The sequence below is a fragment of the Eutrigla gurnardus genome, assembly GCF_963514095.1.
Source record: "Eutrigla gurnardus genome assembly, chromosome: 23".
NCBI classification, from domain to species: domain Eukaryota; kingdom Metazoa; phylum Chordata; class Actinopteri; order Perciformes; family Triglidae; genus Eutrigla; species Eutrigla gurnardus.
The window spans coordinates 10,396,788-10,415,316 of record NC_139934.1 but is presented as its reverse complement, the minus strand read 5'-3'; the positions used below and the strand labels follow the sequence as shown (position 1 = coordinate 10,415,316).

Sequence of the window (18,529 nt, the reverse complement as noted above, 5' to 3'; positions counted from 1 at the left end):
TGGTTGTTGTGAAAAGATTGCATTAGATGGAGTTTGTTAACTCATTTAGCAACATTTTATTGACCAGAGGGAATGAAACGTCAGACCAGAAGTTTACCAGACCTCATACAGTATCATAACATCCAACATGGTGACGTGACAACATCCAACTCAAAACATCTGGCTTCAACAGTGAAACTCAGTCTTTGAACAGCAAGATTTTGAAAAAAGTAGGCGTTACAAAAGGCAACTATTGGTATAAAACATGTTAATAATGCTTAGTGCTAACTGCTAAAACTTGGCATCCAAAGTGATATGCATAGTACAAAGATGGCGAATTTGGAAAGGCACAGGAACATTAAGCAGAATAACTTGAGCACTATATAGAAAAGAAATGCCCTGGACCCACAAACAAAGCGGTTGTGTCCTATCCACTCACGAGCTGTGTGGTGACCACGGTGGAGCTGTGGCCCTGATGGGTGCGCCTGATCTTCAACTCCCGGTTCATCTGGCACCAGACAAACGGGTAACACCAGAGAAGTTTGCAGCAGTCGTCGCAGAATGAGCCCTGCAGGAGGAAGACGAGGAAGAGGAGAGAAAGAGAGACATTCAACATCAGAACCAGAATTTTTACACTCAAATATACATGAAAACTACAAAAAATGACCGATTTTTGTACAATTTCCTCAAAATGTATACATTTTTAGCGTGACATTGTCAAATGTGTTGAATCATGAGCTCTGTATTTTATATGGAATCAAATTGTGAGCTAATTTTATCAATGTGCTTCCCCGTTTGCCGAGCAGGAAAGCTGCATCACAAACAATGAGCTGCTATCAAAGATGATGGATCAGGTTTCAGAGGGCTTTGGGCCGAGGCTACAAACTGCAGTTTCTCCCTCGTGATTTTGTGAGACTATGGTGGGCGGACCTCAGACCATCTGCGTGGGTCGGAGGGAGGTATTAATATTGCTATATTTTTCTCATTTCCTTTTTCTCGTTTGCCTCTATTCTGTCTGTTTCTCTGCACATATTATGCAAAATATGCATTCAACAGTATTTAGAAGGAGAAAAGTGTTGCATCTAACAGCTGCACATTGGTCTAAAGGTGGCACCACCTCAACCACAGCTTGTGTAACAGGATGTCATGGGCGGCCGCTATACAGCCTTTTTCTTCTCTCAGACTAAAAACCATCAATCTCTCCATGCACCGATGGTGAGAACTGAAACGCTAACTGGGAAACAGGTGCTAACTTTTAACGTTATTGTAGCTTTTTCAACCGAAAGTCATAATGGGAAGATGTATAGCCCCCTCCCTCCCTGAGCCAGCCTTACAGGGATGTTGTGGCGTTCTCTGATGGAGGAGCGGAGCAAGCAGGACACCACACAGCAGACGTCCAGGAGTGGCATGCAGCAGCACCAACCGTGGTCACCGGCGGTCTGGCACTGCATGCAAGGGAAGAACCAAAAGCCGCAGCAACCTTGAGGGGCAGAACAGAAACAACTTTTAGGGAGAAGTGGTTTACGATATTTCTCAAATTCCATTGTGGGGTCCTCTTGCGAGTGCTTATGTGTAAATCTTGGCATTCACAACAGTTCCATAATGATAGAATACAGAAGAGTGAACTTCCTCTCCAGCTCAACTTTCAGTTTCACACATAAAAAGCTGGTTTAATGGTCATATAGAGTGAAAATTATGTATCTGTGGCTCTGGAGGTACTTTGTCAGGTCTGACACCATTCTCTGTGTTTTCCCAGACATATCAATATATAATTTACTTACAGGTGCCCATATCACTGCAGCAATCGCACATGCCGGTGCTCCAATTGCCGGGGCCATGGGAACTGGACATCACAGTCACCACCTGGGTTGGCTGCTGCTGGATGAGGGCCATGTCTGCAGGATAAACAAAAAATATAGAAAATCATCCATCCATGACCCCAACTCGGGACTCGGGAAGGGTATCACAATTATCTCGAAACTCGTAATTAACACTTGAGGGCTCATTCATGAGGAATTTCCATGTGGCAACTCCTATTTACGACACCACGTGAAGGCAGCATTAGTTAATTAGTTAACCGCCGTCACTGAACTTTCAAACAACCTAAATTACGCGCTCAATTTTTAAATATAATGTACTTTCTGAGTGCGAAGTAACTTCTACTTTAATTTCAAGCCATATAAATCATAAAACCATCGTGTGGGAGAGCTTCGCGTAGATTAAAGATAGCTAGTTAGCTAACAGTTCAGACAGCTAATGTGCTGGCAGTTGGAAAATTAAGCATTTTTTCATAATTTTCACGCTATTACACTATTATAAAGCACTTTTCCTCGAAGTATTCACCCGGTGCTCAGTTTTTAAATGTCTTACAGAAAACACAACTATGGGCTTCTGAATTATGGATATTTGTTTAACCTAGCTAACACGAAGTAGTTGGGATAACATTTAGCCGACTAGCTTAAATGGTTTATTCCTTGAAGTTGTGATTCAGGCTAAATTACTCAAATGTATGGTGAATATGTAACTTATTATTTTACAGGTAATAGCTGCAAAGTTACAATGCTTCAGTCTAAAAGGATAAATAACTGCTAAACGAGTGGGGAGTGGTAAGCTAATGTGCAGGTGCAAGCTAGCCACTGAGAGCTGTTAATGGCAGTTGTGACGACGTCACAGCATTTTGTTATTTTTGTTTACTTAAAGCATGTTTTTTTCCGTTCTGTCACTGAAACTTGTCGAGTGAATTAGCGACAATACAATAGGTTCAGGATCAGTCAAAGATCAAAGCTAATTGTCCCATTTTAAAATAAGGTACAAACGGTTTCTTCTTACCTTCTTTCTTTGCCTGGTTCCGTGAGCTGATGAGACACTCAAAATGAAACTTTGCACGCTGCAAGAAAAGAGAGCAAACCCCCGCATCAAGTGTAGGTGGTCTCTAATGCAGCAGCACAGTTTCTGTTTCCCCAGAAATACTGCCCCCTCGAATCTAGCACGCACGCGCAGACAGTAGATGATTGCATTTGACGCAATAAAACTGATCAAAGTGCACACTACCAGTTTACACAAGGGGGGGGGGGGGGGGGGGGAGGGATAACATGATACTGGCAGATTTCTGATTGCAAACCTTTATTTAAACTCGAAAGACATTGAGAGTTCCCTCATTTTCAATGACGACGAGTTTATAATACATAAGCATTAACAATACTAATAAAAACAGATATATAAAGATAAAAAGATATAAAAAAAGAAAAAAGATAGTAAATAACTAAAAACAGTTGCAGTTTGATGAGCATAGATTTGACACTAATTGCTTAAAAAGAGGAGTAGAGGGGAGTACCTCTCACTTAGTGCCTGGAAGAGCGTTCTAGGTACTAGGGCATCATAAAGGAATGCACTTTTGCCAAGTTTGAGCGTGCACGATGAACCGTGAGAGTGAGTCAGTTGTCGGATCTGTTTGGTAGGAATCAAAACTCTAGTGCAAAAGGGTGCAGTCCACTAATTGCTTTAAAAACAGAAAGTGCCAGTGGTTACTGCACCTCAAAGACAGAGAGGACCAGCCGACCGCATTATACAGAGTGCAGTGGTTTGTTAATACCACTGTAAAGCTTACTGTGGTTGGAGGTGCATACATAATTTATTTGTGTTTGCAAATTGAAGACAATTGAAGACAATTAAATTTGGCAGATGCATTTTAAGCTACTCCATTTAAAATGATTAAAAAATAAGTGATTAAATAGATGCTAATGGAGCTCAGTATGTGAGAGTGCAGCACTCATGTATTGGTGGACTTTCTAATAGGAGTATCATTAAATTGGTTATTCTACTGGTGATCTATTATGATTATACAAACTATAACAAGAGGACACACACCAACATATTTAATTCTGCTTCTGCAAGTCCCTCTCATGGCTAGATGATATCCATTTATTTTTTTGCATATCCTTTCACATAAAAAAATGATAAATGACAAATTTGAATCTGAGGGCAGGCGAGGGCAGCATGATAACGGAGAATGAAGAGGCAAAACCCACCAATGCATGAAAATATCGTTTGGCCTTACAATGATGCTGGTTCAAAAGGGCCATGACAGGTCCAGAGGTCTAGGGGTCAGGCAGGGAGGGCACAACTGTGCAAAACCCCCAAACGGGTGATGAATGAATTTTCCTGATAGGAGGTGCAGACACTCCTTGACTGATGTCTCCCTCTACTGTTAGCGTTGAAGTAGCAGGACGAGTGGATGCTTCACAGTTACAGTTACAGTGAATCACACATTCAACAGCAGCCCTTATTGTCCACAGGAAGGTGGCAGCATATAACTGTGTGTGTGTGTGTGTGTGTGTGTGTGTGTGTGTGTGTGTGTGTGTGTGTGTGTGTGTGTGTGTGTGTGTGTGTGTGTGTGTGTGTGTGTGTGTGTGTGAGACACACAGAGAGAGAGAGGTTGATCATATTTGACTCAGTCTTCAGTGAGACAGCAGTGAAGGAGGATCATGAGGTGGACAAACTCTTTCCCATCACCTGCTAGGCCCATCCTCACCTTCATCATCCTCATCCTCCAGACCCAACCGGACCCAAAGGAGGGATGATGTCCGCGAACAACAGCACGGGGTCCAGCCAGCCGCGGGACTACACCTGCGTGCGCTTCTACGTGTCCACCGTGTCCTTCTCGGTGCTGCTCTTCTTCAACCTCATCATCAACTGGACCATAGTCCGCGTGGAGCGGCTGCGGAGTCACGCCCGCTTCGTGCTGGTCTTCCACCTGCTGGTCTCCGCGCTGGTCTACCTGGGCACGAGCAGCGTCTTCTACTACCAGATCCACCTGGACGCGCGGCCGGTGCGCTCCGCCTGCCTGCTCATGCTCACCGTGTTGATCAGCAGCGCCTCCAACATCCTCCTGACGCTCACGGCCATGGCCCTGGACCGCTACTGCGCCGTGTGCCACCCGATGCGCTACACGGCCAGCTGCACCTCGGGGCGCTGGCCCTGGCTGCTGGGCGCGCTCACCTGGCTCCTGGCGCTGCTCATCCCCCTCAGCCTGTTCCTGCCGCCGGACGCCCGGCCTTATAGCGGGGTGTGCGGCCGGGAGCAGCTGATGAAAGGCCAGCTGCGGAAGGTCATGTTCATAGGGCTGTGCACGCTGCTCATCCTGTACAGCTACGTGAGGATACTGGTGGAGGGGCGGCGGCTCGGGGTGCTGAACCGGCGCAACCGGGCCGGGTGCAGGACGATCGCGCTGCACGGCAGCCAGCTGGCGGTCTACCTCCTCCCCAACTTCGTCAACTTCGTGCTGAGCGTGTTGACGAGCCGGACGCTCATCCAGCCGGAGACCAAGGAGCTCTCCGCCGTGGTCATATTCGCTTTCTTCAGCTTGGCGCAGTGCGTCGCGCCGGTTGTTTACGGTTTGCGCAAAGAGGAACTCCTGGAGCAGCTGAGCCACAGGTTCCCCTGCTGCTCCCGATACTTGAAGCGTGTCCTCGGCTGGACTGTGCGCGCCAGCTGGCCACACGACAAACACATAACACGGTAGGTCCCGGCATCCATTAGAAGTTTTTACTTCAAGTCCACACTCCATAAATAAGTCACGTGCTCACCTTTTCTAATAAGTCATCAATTTAAGCCAGAATGACTTTTCACAACCTGGCAACCCAAAATGAGTAGCCTAATAATAACCGATGAATAAAACTTAAGATGATTTATTAACCATGAATAAAGCCACTGGGGCGACAACTTGTCATAAAGTTGCATCATGGTGGGGATGAATGTTTAAACACGTGCTTCTCGACACATTCATGCATGGTGACATTTGCATATGGAAAAAATATATAAGTGTGAGGGGGGGGGGGGGGGGGGGATCTATTTACTGACCTTCAGTTTCTGTCACAAATGAAATGACTGTGGAAAATTCCTTAAAGTCAAAATAAACACGTTTGTTTTAAGAAGCAATAAACCACACAGGGGTGCAGCTATGACAACAATCACGATCATCTCTTTGCCCATTATGTTAATTTTACTGGTTCATAAAGTATCTGTAATCCTCAACAAAACACACATTCATTTAAAGAGAAAAGTGACTTTTTCTGAGATCAGATTGTTCCGGTGACAGATCACAATATGCTAAAGGGATATAATCCCACATTTTGTGGGAAATATACCCGCTGGCTCCTGAAGCTTCATATTTATGTATTAACAAGAAAGATATAAACAAAGCAAAAGAACAAGCTAGTTTCCAAAATATCAAACTAGAGGACAATATTTGGAAAGCCACCAGGCTACCATGCAGGCCCACTGTCGCTTATCTGAACTAAACACTTTTAAATAATAAAATACATTCTGAAATTGTATTATTCATTTTATTAAATAGGTCTGCCTTCCAGCATCTATCCATTACTAATAATAATGTACATTTGAAAGATGACACCAGTTTGTGCCAAATATAGGTTGATTTGGCTCGATAACACTATTTGCTGCCATTATGATGAACTATAATGGTTATTTGTGGCACGATTTGACCTTGAAACCACAGTAAATTACATCCCTCCTAAGTGTTAAAGCATTTCACCACAACACCACAAAAGGGGCACGCGAGTTCACAGGGTGAGCCTAGTTTCAGGTTATTTTTACTCTCTTTATCTTCCCCCCTCAGGGAGCGAACGCTGACAGCGCAGACCATCATCTCCCTGCAGCTCTCGCAAGTCCCAGAGGAGGAAACCGGGCCGATGCCGGTCAGGAGCTCCTCACATGACTCCGACTCGTGTCAGGGGGATGCGGACGACGCCTGATGGGATCTTTACCGCCACGGGAACACAAAGAAGTGGCTCATCTCGGGCCTGAAAGGAACTTAAGGAGCCGCCTTGAGAGATCTCAGGGCATCACTGTCACACCGCAAGACATCATGCTCTGATTTTGACCTTTTCGACAGACGTGCGGATTCACACGGAAGTACAGCTCAGTGGCCAACACTCAAGAAGTGGGGAGGTTCTCTTCACGTTTCCCTGGCTGGACCAGAGATGTGAGCCTCAAGCCTTCAGGTCACAAGGCGGCACGCTGCCCTCCGTCATTTGGGATGGAAGACTTTTTAAACATATGTAAACCGTCTGGACTTTTTATAAAAGAATGTGTTTAATGGCCACCCTTGAAATAAAGAGAGAGGTCACGCACACTTTGCTTTGTTGTGAAGGGATCGACACAGAAACATTTGATCTGTTCGATCACATTCTGGGTGTGAAGTCTACAGGATTCATGAACAGAAAATGGACCCGGCTAACGTTTGGGAAATGGTTGTGTAACTAAATGAATCTCACGTGATCGTCACTTTAACATACAGGAAAGTCGCCTCTTAAGGTGGTTTTGGTGTCAAGTCTCAGAGCAAAGAAGCAGGAAATGTTTCAAATAACCCCCCATCTCCGGTCTTTATGGTAATCTTCAGCTTCACATTTATGATAAAAGCTATCGTTAATTTGAATCTCCTCGCTACTTTAAATAAAGGAAACGATAACACCGCTGCAAGCAGTGCGAGAACGTAGGATCTGTCGAGTTGCCGAACGGTTGCTGAGCTCGTCAGGAAGTTTTTAGTCAGACGGTGCCACAAGCGGCGGGGGAAATTCTCAACCTTTTAACCGCAGAGCCTCACGAGGCGCTGGCAAGGCCTTCGCCATCTTTCAGTCTCACACCCACAACGGCAACACTTGTCAAGTCAGTGTGCATTACATGAACAGGACGGGGGGGTTCCTGTTTTTACTTCCAAAGTAGCAGCAGATAACTGGCTTTACCGCAAGTGGTAATAGCCTGAAAAAAGAGAAGTGAAAGCAACGCTACGGGTTGTTATTTAGACAACAGAAACAGGAAGTGAGTTTGGCGGGAAGGGGAGGGGAAAAAGTGACCTTTTGGCTGAGTTTCAATGTTAAATTTGTTACAAGAAAGCAGAAAGAAGTCAGTGTAGTTTGGCTTGTTTCACAAGTATGATGAATATTTATATAAATAGGTGTAATGATAGACGATAAAGTGACAAACCAGAAAAATGATGAGTGGATAGTTTTATTTATGAATCCCAAAAGATGTTAAACCAAAAATCGCAAAGATCTGTACAAACGGCGACTCCAAACAGTTGAGTCATTATTTTCAGATGATAAAACAGGTGTAATATCATGTTATTAAATCAAAGCAGCATTGTTCAATAGTATGAGTCATAATGAACGGACTTAATTCAAGTTTTATGAATGTTTTGACACAGCAGATTAACATATCAGATGTTAAAGTACCAGATTTGTTCGAGAATTGCTGTTCAAGGCTGAGAAAAAGGCTTTGGAAGTCAATGTGTCGGCCATTAGTAGAAGAGTATGGTTGACCTGCACATTAAAAAAAGCTCTGCTTAACAGCATCGCGGACTGATTTCTAAGGCAAACGTTTCTGTGATGTAGTTAACTTGCAGAAAGGCATTGGAAGTACATGGAAAACCACAACATTACACACATTTGATCGCACTGCAGATATGTGTAAACATCACACTGCTAATTACATCCCTTTGTGTATAAATTAAAATAAAAAAAATGTCTAAAACAGATTAGTTCAAAGCGTCCTCTGCAAACTAATCTGAAAGTTCTACGGACGTATTTAATTTTACATCTATGAACAAAAATAACAACACAACTTAGTTTAGTTAAATGATGAGATTATTCAATCAACTAGTCATGAAGATGAGAAGTAAGTTCTGTGTTCAGATGCTCCATGCACACATGGGAGACGAGTCAGCAGCCGTTGTTGATGCAGCGGTCGTAGGGCGAACGACATTTTGTGGAAAATACAGATTTTTCTTAATTACTTTGAATTCATTCTTATTTCAGAATTTCAGTTCAGACCAAATTCTAACGGGCCTTGGAATGGAATAAATAGGCAGGTATTTGTGATGGAAGAAATATGGCGATAACAAAGTTGTTAGGACTTGAAGCCGTCTAGAGATGCAGAATGGTGAAATAAAAAAAAACAGATGACGTGGGGTGCATTTAGAAACCCAGAGGGTGAGTAGCCACCACTCCCCCGTTCTCCACGGTGACTGCAGAGATGGCCTGCATGTTCTTGAAGAGCTGTCTGGACTGACTGGAGCGCAGGTTCTTGATGTCATGCAGGATCCTGTCGTGGGCCTGAGGGACGAGGAGCAGAGCAAAACCTCAGAATGATGGTTCGAAAACCAAAAGGATATGTCCTCTGTGTGAATAGAATGATTCGTCCTAATATTATACTAAGGAATATGAATAATAGTGTTTCTGATCTTACCTCCATACACCAAGTTTCACACAGCATCTTCTCATGCTGAGCGGAGGCACTGCCCTGACTCAGAGCACGTGAAGCCCTGCAGAGAAAGCAACACAAATAAGTGACTGGAGGGTAAACAATATAATAATTTCATGTACTAAACATAAGTTTAGCATGAATGAATGTCACCTTTGTGCGGTTAATTAAAATAATTATTTTAAAATATAAAAGTTACATAATCTTTTACACATTAATAATAATATTTTATTTATAGAGCACTTTTCATAGTACTCAACGTTGCTTTACAGTTAAAATAGAAACAATCAATAGACAAAAACACGGCAGATGTAAACAGGAATTTTAAGTGTTTTATTGTTCACAGCAGATTCTAGCAAATCCTGAAATGAGCACATACTGACTTGAGAATGTTGTTTTTTTCCACCCCTTTTTTTTATAAATGGGGAATTGATTTGACTTGAGAATCGATGTGAAATCGCATCGTGACCACATGAATGGAAATCTAATCTTGATAGATGAGATATGGAAAGGTTCAGGCGCCTCAAGTGTCTGCTTTAGTGTGCGTTGGAGTTTGTGGGTGGAATAAACGAGACGATAGACGATAGAGAGAGTGTGGGAGAGTGAAGCAGAGGAAGTTGAAGAGACGAAATGAGGACAGAGAGAACAAAAAAAAAGGAAAGCATTACAATGTTTATTCTCTTGTGTGAATGTTTGCGTACCTGGACAGGACCACCACCATGGCAAAGAGGTCGATGGCAACGTCTGCCACTCTCTTCAGCACAAATTGTTCATCTGCAACAGAAGAAGAATCACATTTCCAGCATCTAAATCGATAAACCTCCATCTGAAATGCCTAACCTATCCTAGCTTTTACCAAACACCTTCACAAATGTGCCCTCACCAATGATCTTCTTGCCGTGTTTGATCAGCTGCTCCTCGACAACCGCTCCAAATTGTTCGATGGCTTTGGCGGTCTAGAAAGGGAACGGGAATCAGCAATTATTGGCAGAGAACTCTCACATCATGAATGTAAAAATGGGAGACAAATAAAGGCTGAACACACCAGATCTCCACTCTGTGCCAGCTCAGGATGCACGGTTCCCTGCAGGGTCAGACCCGTGCTAAAACCTGCCTTCCTGCAAGAAGAAGACGGCGTTACGACGTATCGTTGTGAGAGCAGGAAGTGGAGATCGAGTGTTTCTGAGTGTCTGCTGGCAACGCCCTAAAGCAAGGAATCTTTCACAGTTAATAGTCAACTACTATCAGCTAACACTGTTGATAACAATGCATGACACCAGTATTTGTGTTATGTCTACAGATAGATAAGATAAGTGGAACAGTGCTCAGCTGACTCATGAAAAGGGCAGTCGGGGTCTTCAAGGTTTATCCAGGTTTCCAGGTTACATGGAAATTCTGACTTCCTCATTCAAACGAATCGCAGCATGACTTTATAAAACGCCGTGATGTGCTGTGAATTGGCAGGGAAGTCCCCGTCTCCCACAATTAGCCTCAAGCAGAGACGGGGAGACGTGTGAAATGAGTGTGTGAGGCGCGACCTTTTGGCTCTCTTGGTGATTTCTCCCGCGAGCAAGCCAGCGTTGCCGAGGGGGTTCTTCAGGGCCTTCTGTAAGCTCTTCAACTGGTTACCAGCATTCTGGAGAGAAACACACAAGATGTGTACGTCTATTGGCTGAAAAACCTATTTTTATTATATCCACGGGATGCAGTCGGCTCCAGTCTGCCGACACTGATGAGGCAATAAGTACAAAACAGAAAAACACAGAAACTTGGTCTAAATAAGTAAAAAAGGAAGTTGCTTCGAGACTGCAAGAAGAAGCAAGCAGAAATCACTTCCGCTCTACAGAACTTCTGTACTTTTCCACACAGACAGCATCGCTAACAGCAGAGTCTGAGGGAAAAGAGTGAACAACCAAGAGGTTTGACGTTACCTGGAAGCCATTGAGGGCCACAAAGAGCCTCAGGATGTCGTTGGTGCCCTCGAAGATTCTGAAGATTCTCAGATCCCTCAAAACTCTCTCCACTCCAGGGTCCTGCAGGAACAGAAACATTTAAAACACGTGTTTTTAAATGTAAATTTAAATGCTTAAAAAGCTCGGATTCTGGTAACATTTTAGTCAACTCAAGGAATGTTTGAGATTGTAAAATTGTACCATTAAACTCAATTGCTTTAACTTGTACAGGTTATCCACTGCATGTAAATGCTGGAGTACAATTTGCACCATGATTGCCACCTCCGCAGTTAAGAGCTTTAAAATGTTGTTCCGTGACCGGGCAAACTTTGAGATCCTGGCAAAGCAACACGTCTGTTTTGTTTTTTTAAAGCAACATTATTGTTTATATGTCTTCAGTTTCCCCTACATCACATCTTCTTCTTTTTTCTTGAAGAAACCATCAATGTTGTATCTGTGTTTTCTGACAGGAGGCCTCGCTTGCAGCAACTATGTGACTCAAGACTGAAAACTTCTTTGGTTTAGGCCAGGGACAATTTAGACCCTGGTCCCTTAATTGTAATTAACTTCTTAATTGGTTCTTGGAAAAGTTCCTGCAGTAAAAAAAAGGTTAATTCTACACCTAGAGGAGGGACAGGTCAAGTTCTGTCACTGACCTTCATATAACCCATGCCGCCCATAACCTGAATGCACTCGTCGGTCACAGTCCATGCTGCTTCCTGTAACACAAAAACACACGGGAGCAAATGAGCTTTTGCTGTGACAAATGTTCAATCACACAGCAGCAGGAAACAAGCAGTCTAATCCTTTCCATCTCCCACCACGAGTGATTTAGCAACACCAGAAATACTTTTGAATGAGGCGTTCCCCAGAGCACCGACATGTGCACGTAGTAATTCATTGCAGTACAGCCCTATTCACACAGGACTCTGGGGACCTCAAGTCATTTGGAATGATTGCGGTTGTTGCCTGTGAGCTCAATCTGGTGCAAATCTGCAACATATTTGACCAAACCTGTGGGAATCAGCTCAATCATTCTGGGGTTGAGAATCACGGAGAACGCGTTGGCAGCTATGATTGATTTTTATCGTTTAAGGCGTTTCCGGTTCAGGAGGGTCATCTCGCTACACAGCAATGAGACTTATTTGCACCGGTGCAAATCCTAATAATAACCTCTTAACCATAACCATAAAGTAACGCTTGTAATTTAAAAATCTCACCGAGGCAAAGATCTTGCTGATGGCAGCTTCTATCTGGAATTCAGACGCTCCGCTGTCCATGTTGCCGCTGATCATGTAGGCCATTGACTGAAAAAAACACAAAGTGGTAGTAATGTGAGAATGAATTTACAACATTTGCACATGCTGAAGTTCTCAGGAAGAACTACTCATCATAAAAGTGCTTCATATTTGTGATATTGTAAATTGAAAACAGTTGTTTCTTTTGCCTTTTTATAAAGCGGCTTTACGCTATTTATAAACCAGTGAAAAGTCACCATGATAAACAGATTAGAAATGTAAATGATTGATAGTAAAACAGGAAATAACACTTCATGTTGTTAGATAATGGCAGTGCTTAGTTCGACGCCAGAGTCAGCATTCGACATCTTCATGTGAAAACACAGAAAAGTAAATGGTAGAAAAGGTAGAAAATTGACGGTGACGCCGTCCTGACCTCGGTGACATACTGCAGCATGATCATGCGGGCCACCTTCTCCTGGATGGCTCCGTAGTTGTGGATCTTGTTCCCAAACTGGGTTCTGTTGGCTGCGTGATCCACCTGAGGAAAAATCAAATACTTAACTCATAGTTACACGCTTCGTACCGCTGCAGCATCACAAAGGCTAACGGGTTTAGCATTTCCTCAGACTTCAAGACTGTAGCTCAACATTTAGCAGCCTACGGAAAAAAGTGCTATTGCAGTCGACCGTGTGGTTCAGCTGGTTGCAAAGAAAATGCCACAAGGTCTGAAAATAAACACCTTAAGTGAAAGTAACTTATAAAGACGTGGAACCACTAAAAGTGGTGAAGCACTTATTGCATTTCTCTAAATAGGTCATCACTCTTACACAATTTAAACACAGGGATTGTGTTTCCCATACATGTGCTTCTCCCACACCTCTATGGATTGCACTGAAACACAAACCGCAAAATAAAAATCACTTTCATCCCCAGTAGATCCCAAGATATTGTCCATTTTAATATTAATTTGGATGTAAAAACTGAACTTTGTAGAGGGCCAACAATAATGCAGAGTGAGTGTAGCAGCAGCTGACCCGGCAACACAGTCAGCCAATAAGGAGTTAGTAGTGTTTAGCTTTCAGCAGAGTGTGCACTTCTCATATGTGACAGTTTGCTGCGTTTCAATGTTTTTTATATGTATGTAAATGTAATATTTTTTAGCAAGTAGCAGTAACTTACAGCTCTGGAAAATGCATCAATACACATGCACACTACAGAGAGAATTGCTTTTGTTTGCACTTTAGTTACGTTAATATGTTACTGATAGTTGTTTTGTTGAATCTTGGTTCTTGCGGCGTGTTGAATTCTTGTGTATTTGGTTACACAGTCAGCAAAGAAGAATGCATGAGAAAAACAACAGTTGTGCCCCAGAGTTTAAATCAGTAAACCTCAGCAGGAAGTTCCATCGCAGAAACAGGCTATCGTGAACTACAAGACGGGGAATTTCCCACGAATTCACAGCAAAGGAAATGTTTGATTGAAAGAGGGTCTGTAACTACAAGTCCTAAAGCAACGCAGCTCTATAACACATATAGAGACATAAAGCCGCAGTGGAAACTATAGTGTCTAAATAATAAAAAAGGTGCCACTTCCCTTCACGTCTACATTCAGGGTGCTAAAGGCAGTTCACTCACCGCTTTGTTGATGACTCCCTTCATGGTGCCGGAGAGGGCTGCTGCCATCCCGAAACGCCCGTTATTCAGGATGTTCATGGCCACCTTGAAACCTCCACCCAGCTCACCCAGCAAGCAGTCGGCTGGTACACGAACATTATCGAAATAGACCTCGGCTGTGTTGGACGCCTTGATGCCCATTTTCTTCTCTGGGGGGCCACTGTGAGGAAAGAGATTTCATCGGGTGTCATGGCAGCGTCATGGGGTTTAATGCAGTAGACAATAATGTAAAGGTGTGCTCACTGCGTCACTCCTCCAAAGCTCCTCTCCACGATGAAGGCAGAGATCTTGTCCTTCATCTCCCCAGTCTTGGGATCCTTCATGGGCGTCCTGGCAAACACTGTGAAGACCTCAGCGAGACCCCCATTGCTGGACGAGAGAAAGACAAGAGAAACATCAGATTAGGAAAAGACAAACACAACTTTAAGCAATTACATTGCATTACTTGACAAATTGTACAATACCTCCTTCTAGTGGTGAAAAGGGGAACATCATTCTTTTTGTGTTAATACTGTACTAACTTGTCTTTCTGCTTCATTAGTACCTCAGGTTGCCTGGCTGTTTCTGGACCCTGATTGGCTGATTGAAGGCTCCTGGTCCAAGCTGCACCATGTTGGCCTAATGAGGCCTCAGATTATAAAGAGAGCGGTGCCCTCACAGTCTGGCTCTCTCTACCTCCCCTCTAAAGGCGGGCTCACACCGGACCGAAAATCGGCGTCTTTGAGAGAGTCGGCGTCCGTGACATGAGTCTCCTTGGTGTGGTCGCTTGAATCGGCCCACGTCGGCGTTCATTTCAGCCGATTCAAATGTGTAATCCGCCATTCGAGTCGGTCATTATTTTACCATTCTGATTGGTGGAGGCTAGCAGCTTGACTAGCGAATCAGTGAAGCCCGGAAGTGACGATGGTAAACATACCAGATAACCAGTGGAATCGAAGAAGGTGGTCTAGAGAGGACCGGCTACTTCCGGTTTTCGTGTTTTTTGGCCCACAATACAGATTAGCGCCGCCTGTTGTTTTGGAGACATTACATCTCGCGCAAGCGCGGAACGTATGGCGTCGGCTGTAATTCCGTAGGTGTGAACCGCCCATGTCGTTGTTCGAGTCGGCCATATTAAGTAGCCGACGCTGAATTTACCGACGCGAGTCGGGCAGTTCTTCCGGTGTGTACACACCTTAAGACTGGTGGCAGCAGTCTGGTGTTTTGGTTTGCTACATTACATCATTTTTCTTTATGTAGTTTTCATTTAATCTGACTTCGTTTGGGAAGGATGGGCTGGCATTGCTGTTTTTCGTGGCTTTGTTTCAAGTTTAGTTAATCGTTTAGGTAGTTTAGAGTCTCTGGTCCGACGGCCCACTGTGTGGTTGGCCAGAGCACCCGTTATTCTTATTCTCAGCAGCCCATCTGACCCTTTTGTTGTTTTCGTCCATGTTTAGTTCTTTTGTTAGGACATTAAACATTTTTGGCATTTGAACCTGGTTGTGTCCTTATGTTATTGGCCTTTTGTGGAGTTTTGATTTGGTGGCCGTGACAGTGTCCTCACCTGATCCAGATCTTGCTTCCACTGAGAGTGAAGTACTGTCCACAGGGTGACTGAATAGCTGTGGTTTTGATGGAGGCGGCATCGGAGCCACTGGCTGGTTCGGTTAGACAGAAGGCTGCCATATGCTCACCTGGAAGGACAAACACACGCATTGCAATTTAATATTCCCTCCCTCTCCGTCTCTACAAAAGATGACAACACTGAGTTTCCATCTTTCTCTGAACTGCATGTTACACTACGACGCATCACATCAATACAGCATCATAGAAAGCACAGCGGTATTCGGAATCATACGTCGGTATACCACAAGCATCGATGCTTGTACATCTGATCAAATGCTGGCCTTGTTACCTGTGGCGACCTTAGGGAGGTACTTCTCCTTCTGGGCTGGATTGCCAAAGAGCAGAATGCCCTTGAAGCCAATGGACTGGTGGGCACCCAGAGTGATGCCAACTCCCAGGTCATAAGTCCCAACAATCTCAACCAGCCGGGCATACTGTAGGATGGGGAGGATCACATTACATTCACTGCACTCACTTGATAAGATGTAGTAAAGATCAATAAAGGTAATACAGCTGATGTACCTGTGTGTTTGAGAGGCCAAGCCCACCCAGATCAGCTGGCACCTGCAGGCCAAAGGCACCCATCTCCTTCAGGCCCTCCATTGTGTGATCTTCTACCTTCTCCAAGGAATCGTTCTTAGCCGCATCATTCACCTCCTGTAGACAGGAAGTAGAACCACAGAGGGTCAGGGGCAAATAAGAGGTAATACGTCACGAGTGTGAGATCAGACAAATATATTTAAGAGCTCCAATAGTTTTGAATTTACCTCGAAAAATTTGCCGACAGGCCCCACAAGCTCTCGAAGAAACTGCTCCTGCTCTTCATTCATGGCTACAGCACACACAAACATTACTTTACAACAACAGTTTTCCATTTCTGCAGAGCTTTTCAATGAAATTGACAATGTTTCAATCAGATATGAACACAATCTCCTCCGATTTACCTGAGGGGTAGGGGAACACTTGGGCAGTGGCGATCTGTCCCTTGAAAATGTTGACAGCAAATGATTTGGATTCCTGTGAAAAATTGATGTCAATAATTTTTATATTCCAATGTATTGTAACATGCACGAGTGTGTGCATTTAAACTAAACAGAAACCCATTCATAAAAATGACTTCATAGTGCAACAAGAGGTCAAAAATTCTGCAGGGTGCCTTTTAATTCTAAAGGCGTGTTAACTAGGTTGACACAGTGGATGTATATATAATATAGGATTAAAAATAACATCTCAAATATAACATTCACGTAATATAGAAGTGACATACAGCAGCAACTGTGGTCTTAGCAGCTTTAGTGGCAGCATCACTCCCGACTGCTGCTGACTTCTCCAGCACCGCCTAAAGTGACAGAGGGAAAAACAGTTATCAATTAAGTAAAACACCATCTCTGCAAGAAATGTAATCTGAAATAACAGTTAGTGCATGTAAACATTTGGTTAAGGAAAGCAGATGTGTGTTGTGAGTTTGGCTGTATGGACATTTGAGTTATCAAGTCCCTATAATATGACACGTACAGGCACAGGGCAAGCTGAAAAGAGGCCTTTACGTGTGTAAAGCACAGAATAACAACGCTTTACTAATACTGTAAACGTAGAACAAACACTCGGAATCTTCTACAAGTCGAAGACAACAGGATTGTGTTACATAGTTTTGAATAATGATGTATACGCAGCAGTAATAGGCTCAATAAGAACTACCCAGGTCACCCACATTCGTGTCACCTTTATAACTAAGTCACGTGACCAGTGAACTTTCCCCCACTTCCAGCGAGGAGAGGGGGCGGGGGGGCATGCCAACGTTATGTCAGCCAGCCGCTGCCTTCGGCCAACCGAGGACAATAAACAGACTCTAATGTATCGTAAAAACACACAAAAACGCATATAAAATCGGAATATGTTATAAGGTCGATGTTATCGTAGCGTTACTGTACCTCTGCTGCTTGGCTCGCGTAGAGACGGGCGTTTTGTACAGCAATGGTGGCGCCGGCTTGACGCTGACCTCTGTAGTCCAGACAAGAAATGATAGGTACATATTTAACGTTTGTCTCCTCTTAAATCAAAATAATGTGCATAATCGTGAAGACACGATAGGATCAATACTCCCTTGAAACATTACCCACCCAGAAAGCACTGGAGGAAGCCTGAGAATGGAGCCGCACAGGGCGGAGGACTTGCCCACTTTGCGAAGTAGCATTTTCTTTTGTTCTCTAAAAGAAAAGAGACAGTTATAAGATAAATAACACACACGTAAACAAGTAGCAAACGACAGAATAATGGATGTTAGCTAGCAGTAACGTAACGCTAGCTTGTAGCTATGTAACGACTATGGTTTGTTTCGTAACCTGTTTTTTGACTAAAAGAAAAAGGAAAGCCATTTTAACCCCAGTTAAAATATTTGTATCATTCTACTGGAAGTGAAGAACATTAATATTACACACAGATTAAAGTTGTATGAAGAGAAGTCCCCTGAATCCGTCCGGTTATCGGCTACTCCTCCAAATGACCCAGTGAAGCCGGATGTTGTCCGTCCGCTGGGCTTCGTCTTCTTCTTCGCTTTATTTAAAGGCGTTAAAGGCGTATTACCGGTCCGCGGTGCTTCCTGGGACATGTAGTTTTAAAACATAACGCGAAAATATTAATAGATGGAGGGGTTTATACAATATATTGTTTATTACCATGTGTTTATATACTCACACGGCATCTTTTAACTCCATTTTTGGAGTCTTCTTCTCAGTGTGGAAACTACAATCATTGACATTCCAGACAGTAGCAATACTTTATATTATATATTTATATTTGT

The 18,529-nt window shown here is 43.6% G+C and overlaps 3 protein-coding genes across 4 annotated transcripts; 1 reads left to right on the top strand and 2 right to left on the bottom strand.

Moving 5' to 3' along the window:
* On the bottom strand, positions 1–2,968 carry ponzr1 (plac8 onzin related protein 1). Of its 2 annotated transcripts, none has more exons than XM_084002634.1 (4): positions 2,809–2,968; positions 1,761–1,874; positions 1,314–1,459; positions 1–547 (listed from the first exon to the last, which is right to left on the bottom strand). In XM_084002634.1, exons 2-4 carry the CDS (start codon positions 1,870–1,872, stop codon positions 407–409), a joined length of 399 nt encoding a protein of 132 aa, XP_083858760.1. In that variant the 5' UTR covers positions 1,873–1,874; positions 2,809–2,968; the 3' UTR covers positions 1–406. The 2 variants fall into 2 exon arrangements, with proteins under 2 accessions (XP_083858760.1, XP_083858761.1); XM_084002635.1 differs by having other exon boundaries at positions 1,761–1,854; positions 2,792–2,949.
* A 1,450-nt stretch (positions 2,969–4,418) lies between these two features.
* Positions 4,419–8,861, top strand: LOC311009516 (odorant receptor 131-2). Its single transcript, XM_084003744.1, has 2 exons — positions 4,419–5,496; positions 6,617–8,861. The coding sequence occupies exons 1-2, from the start codon at positions 4,556–4,558 to the stop codon at positions 6,750–6,752; spliced, it is 1,077 nt and encodes a 358-aa protein (XP_083859870.1). The 5' UTR covers positions 4,419–4,555; the 3' UTR covers positions 6,753–8,861.
* acadvl (acyl-CoA dehydrogenase very long chain) lies at positions 7,994–18,277 on the bottom strand. Its single transcript, XM_084003743.1, has 21 exons — positions 18,168–18,277; positions 17,850–17,936; positions 17,661–17,730; positions 16,997–17,068; positions 16,674–16,746; positions 16,497–16,561; positions 16,252–16,386; positions 16,019–16,163; positions 15,668–15,797; positions 14,368–14,493; positions 14,086–14,284; positions 12,885–12,989; positions 12,431–12,517; positions 11,867–11,929; positions 11,190–11,291; positions 10,797–10,894; positions 10,304–10,376; positions 10,142–10,214; positions 9,960–10,032; positions 9,244–9,319; positions 7,994–9,110 (listed from the first exon to the last, which is right to left on the bottom strand). Exons 2-21 carry the CDS (start codon positions 17,921–17,923, stop codon positions 8,973–8,975), a joined length of 1,977 nt encoding a protein of 658 aa, XP_083859869.1. The 5' UTR covers positions 17,924–17,936; positions 18,168–18,277; the 3' UTR covers positions 7,994–8,972.
* Positions 18,278–18,529: the final 252 nt, after the last annotated feature.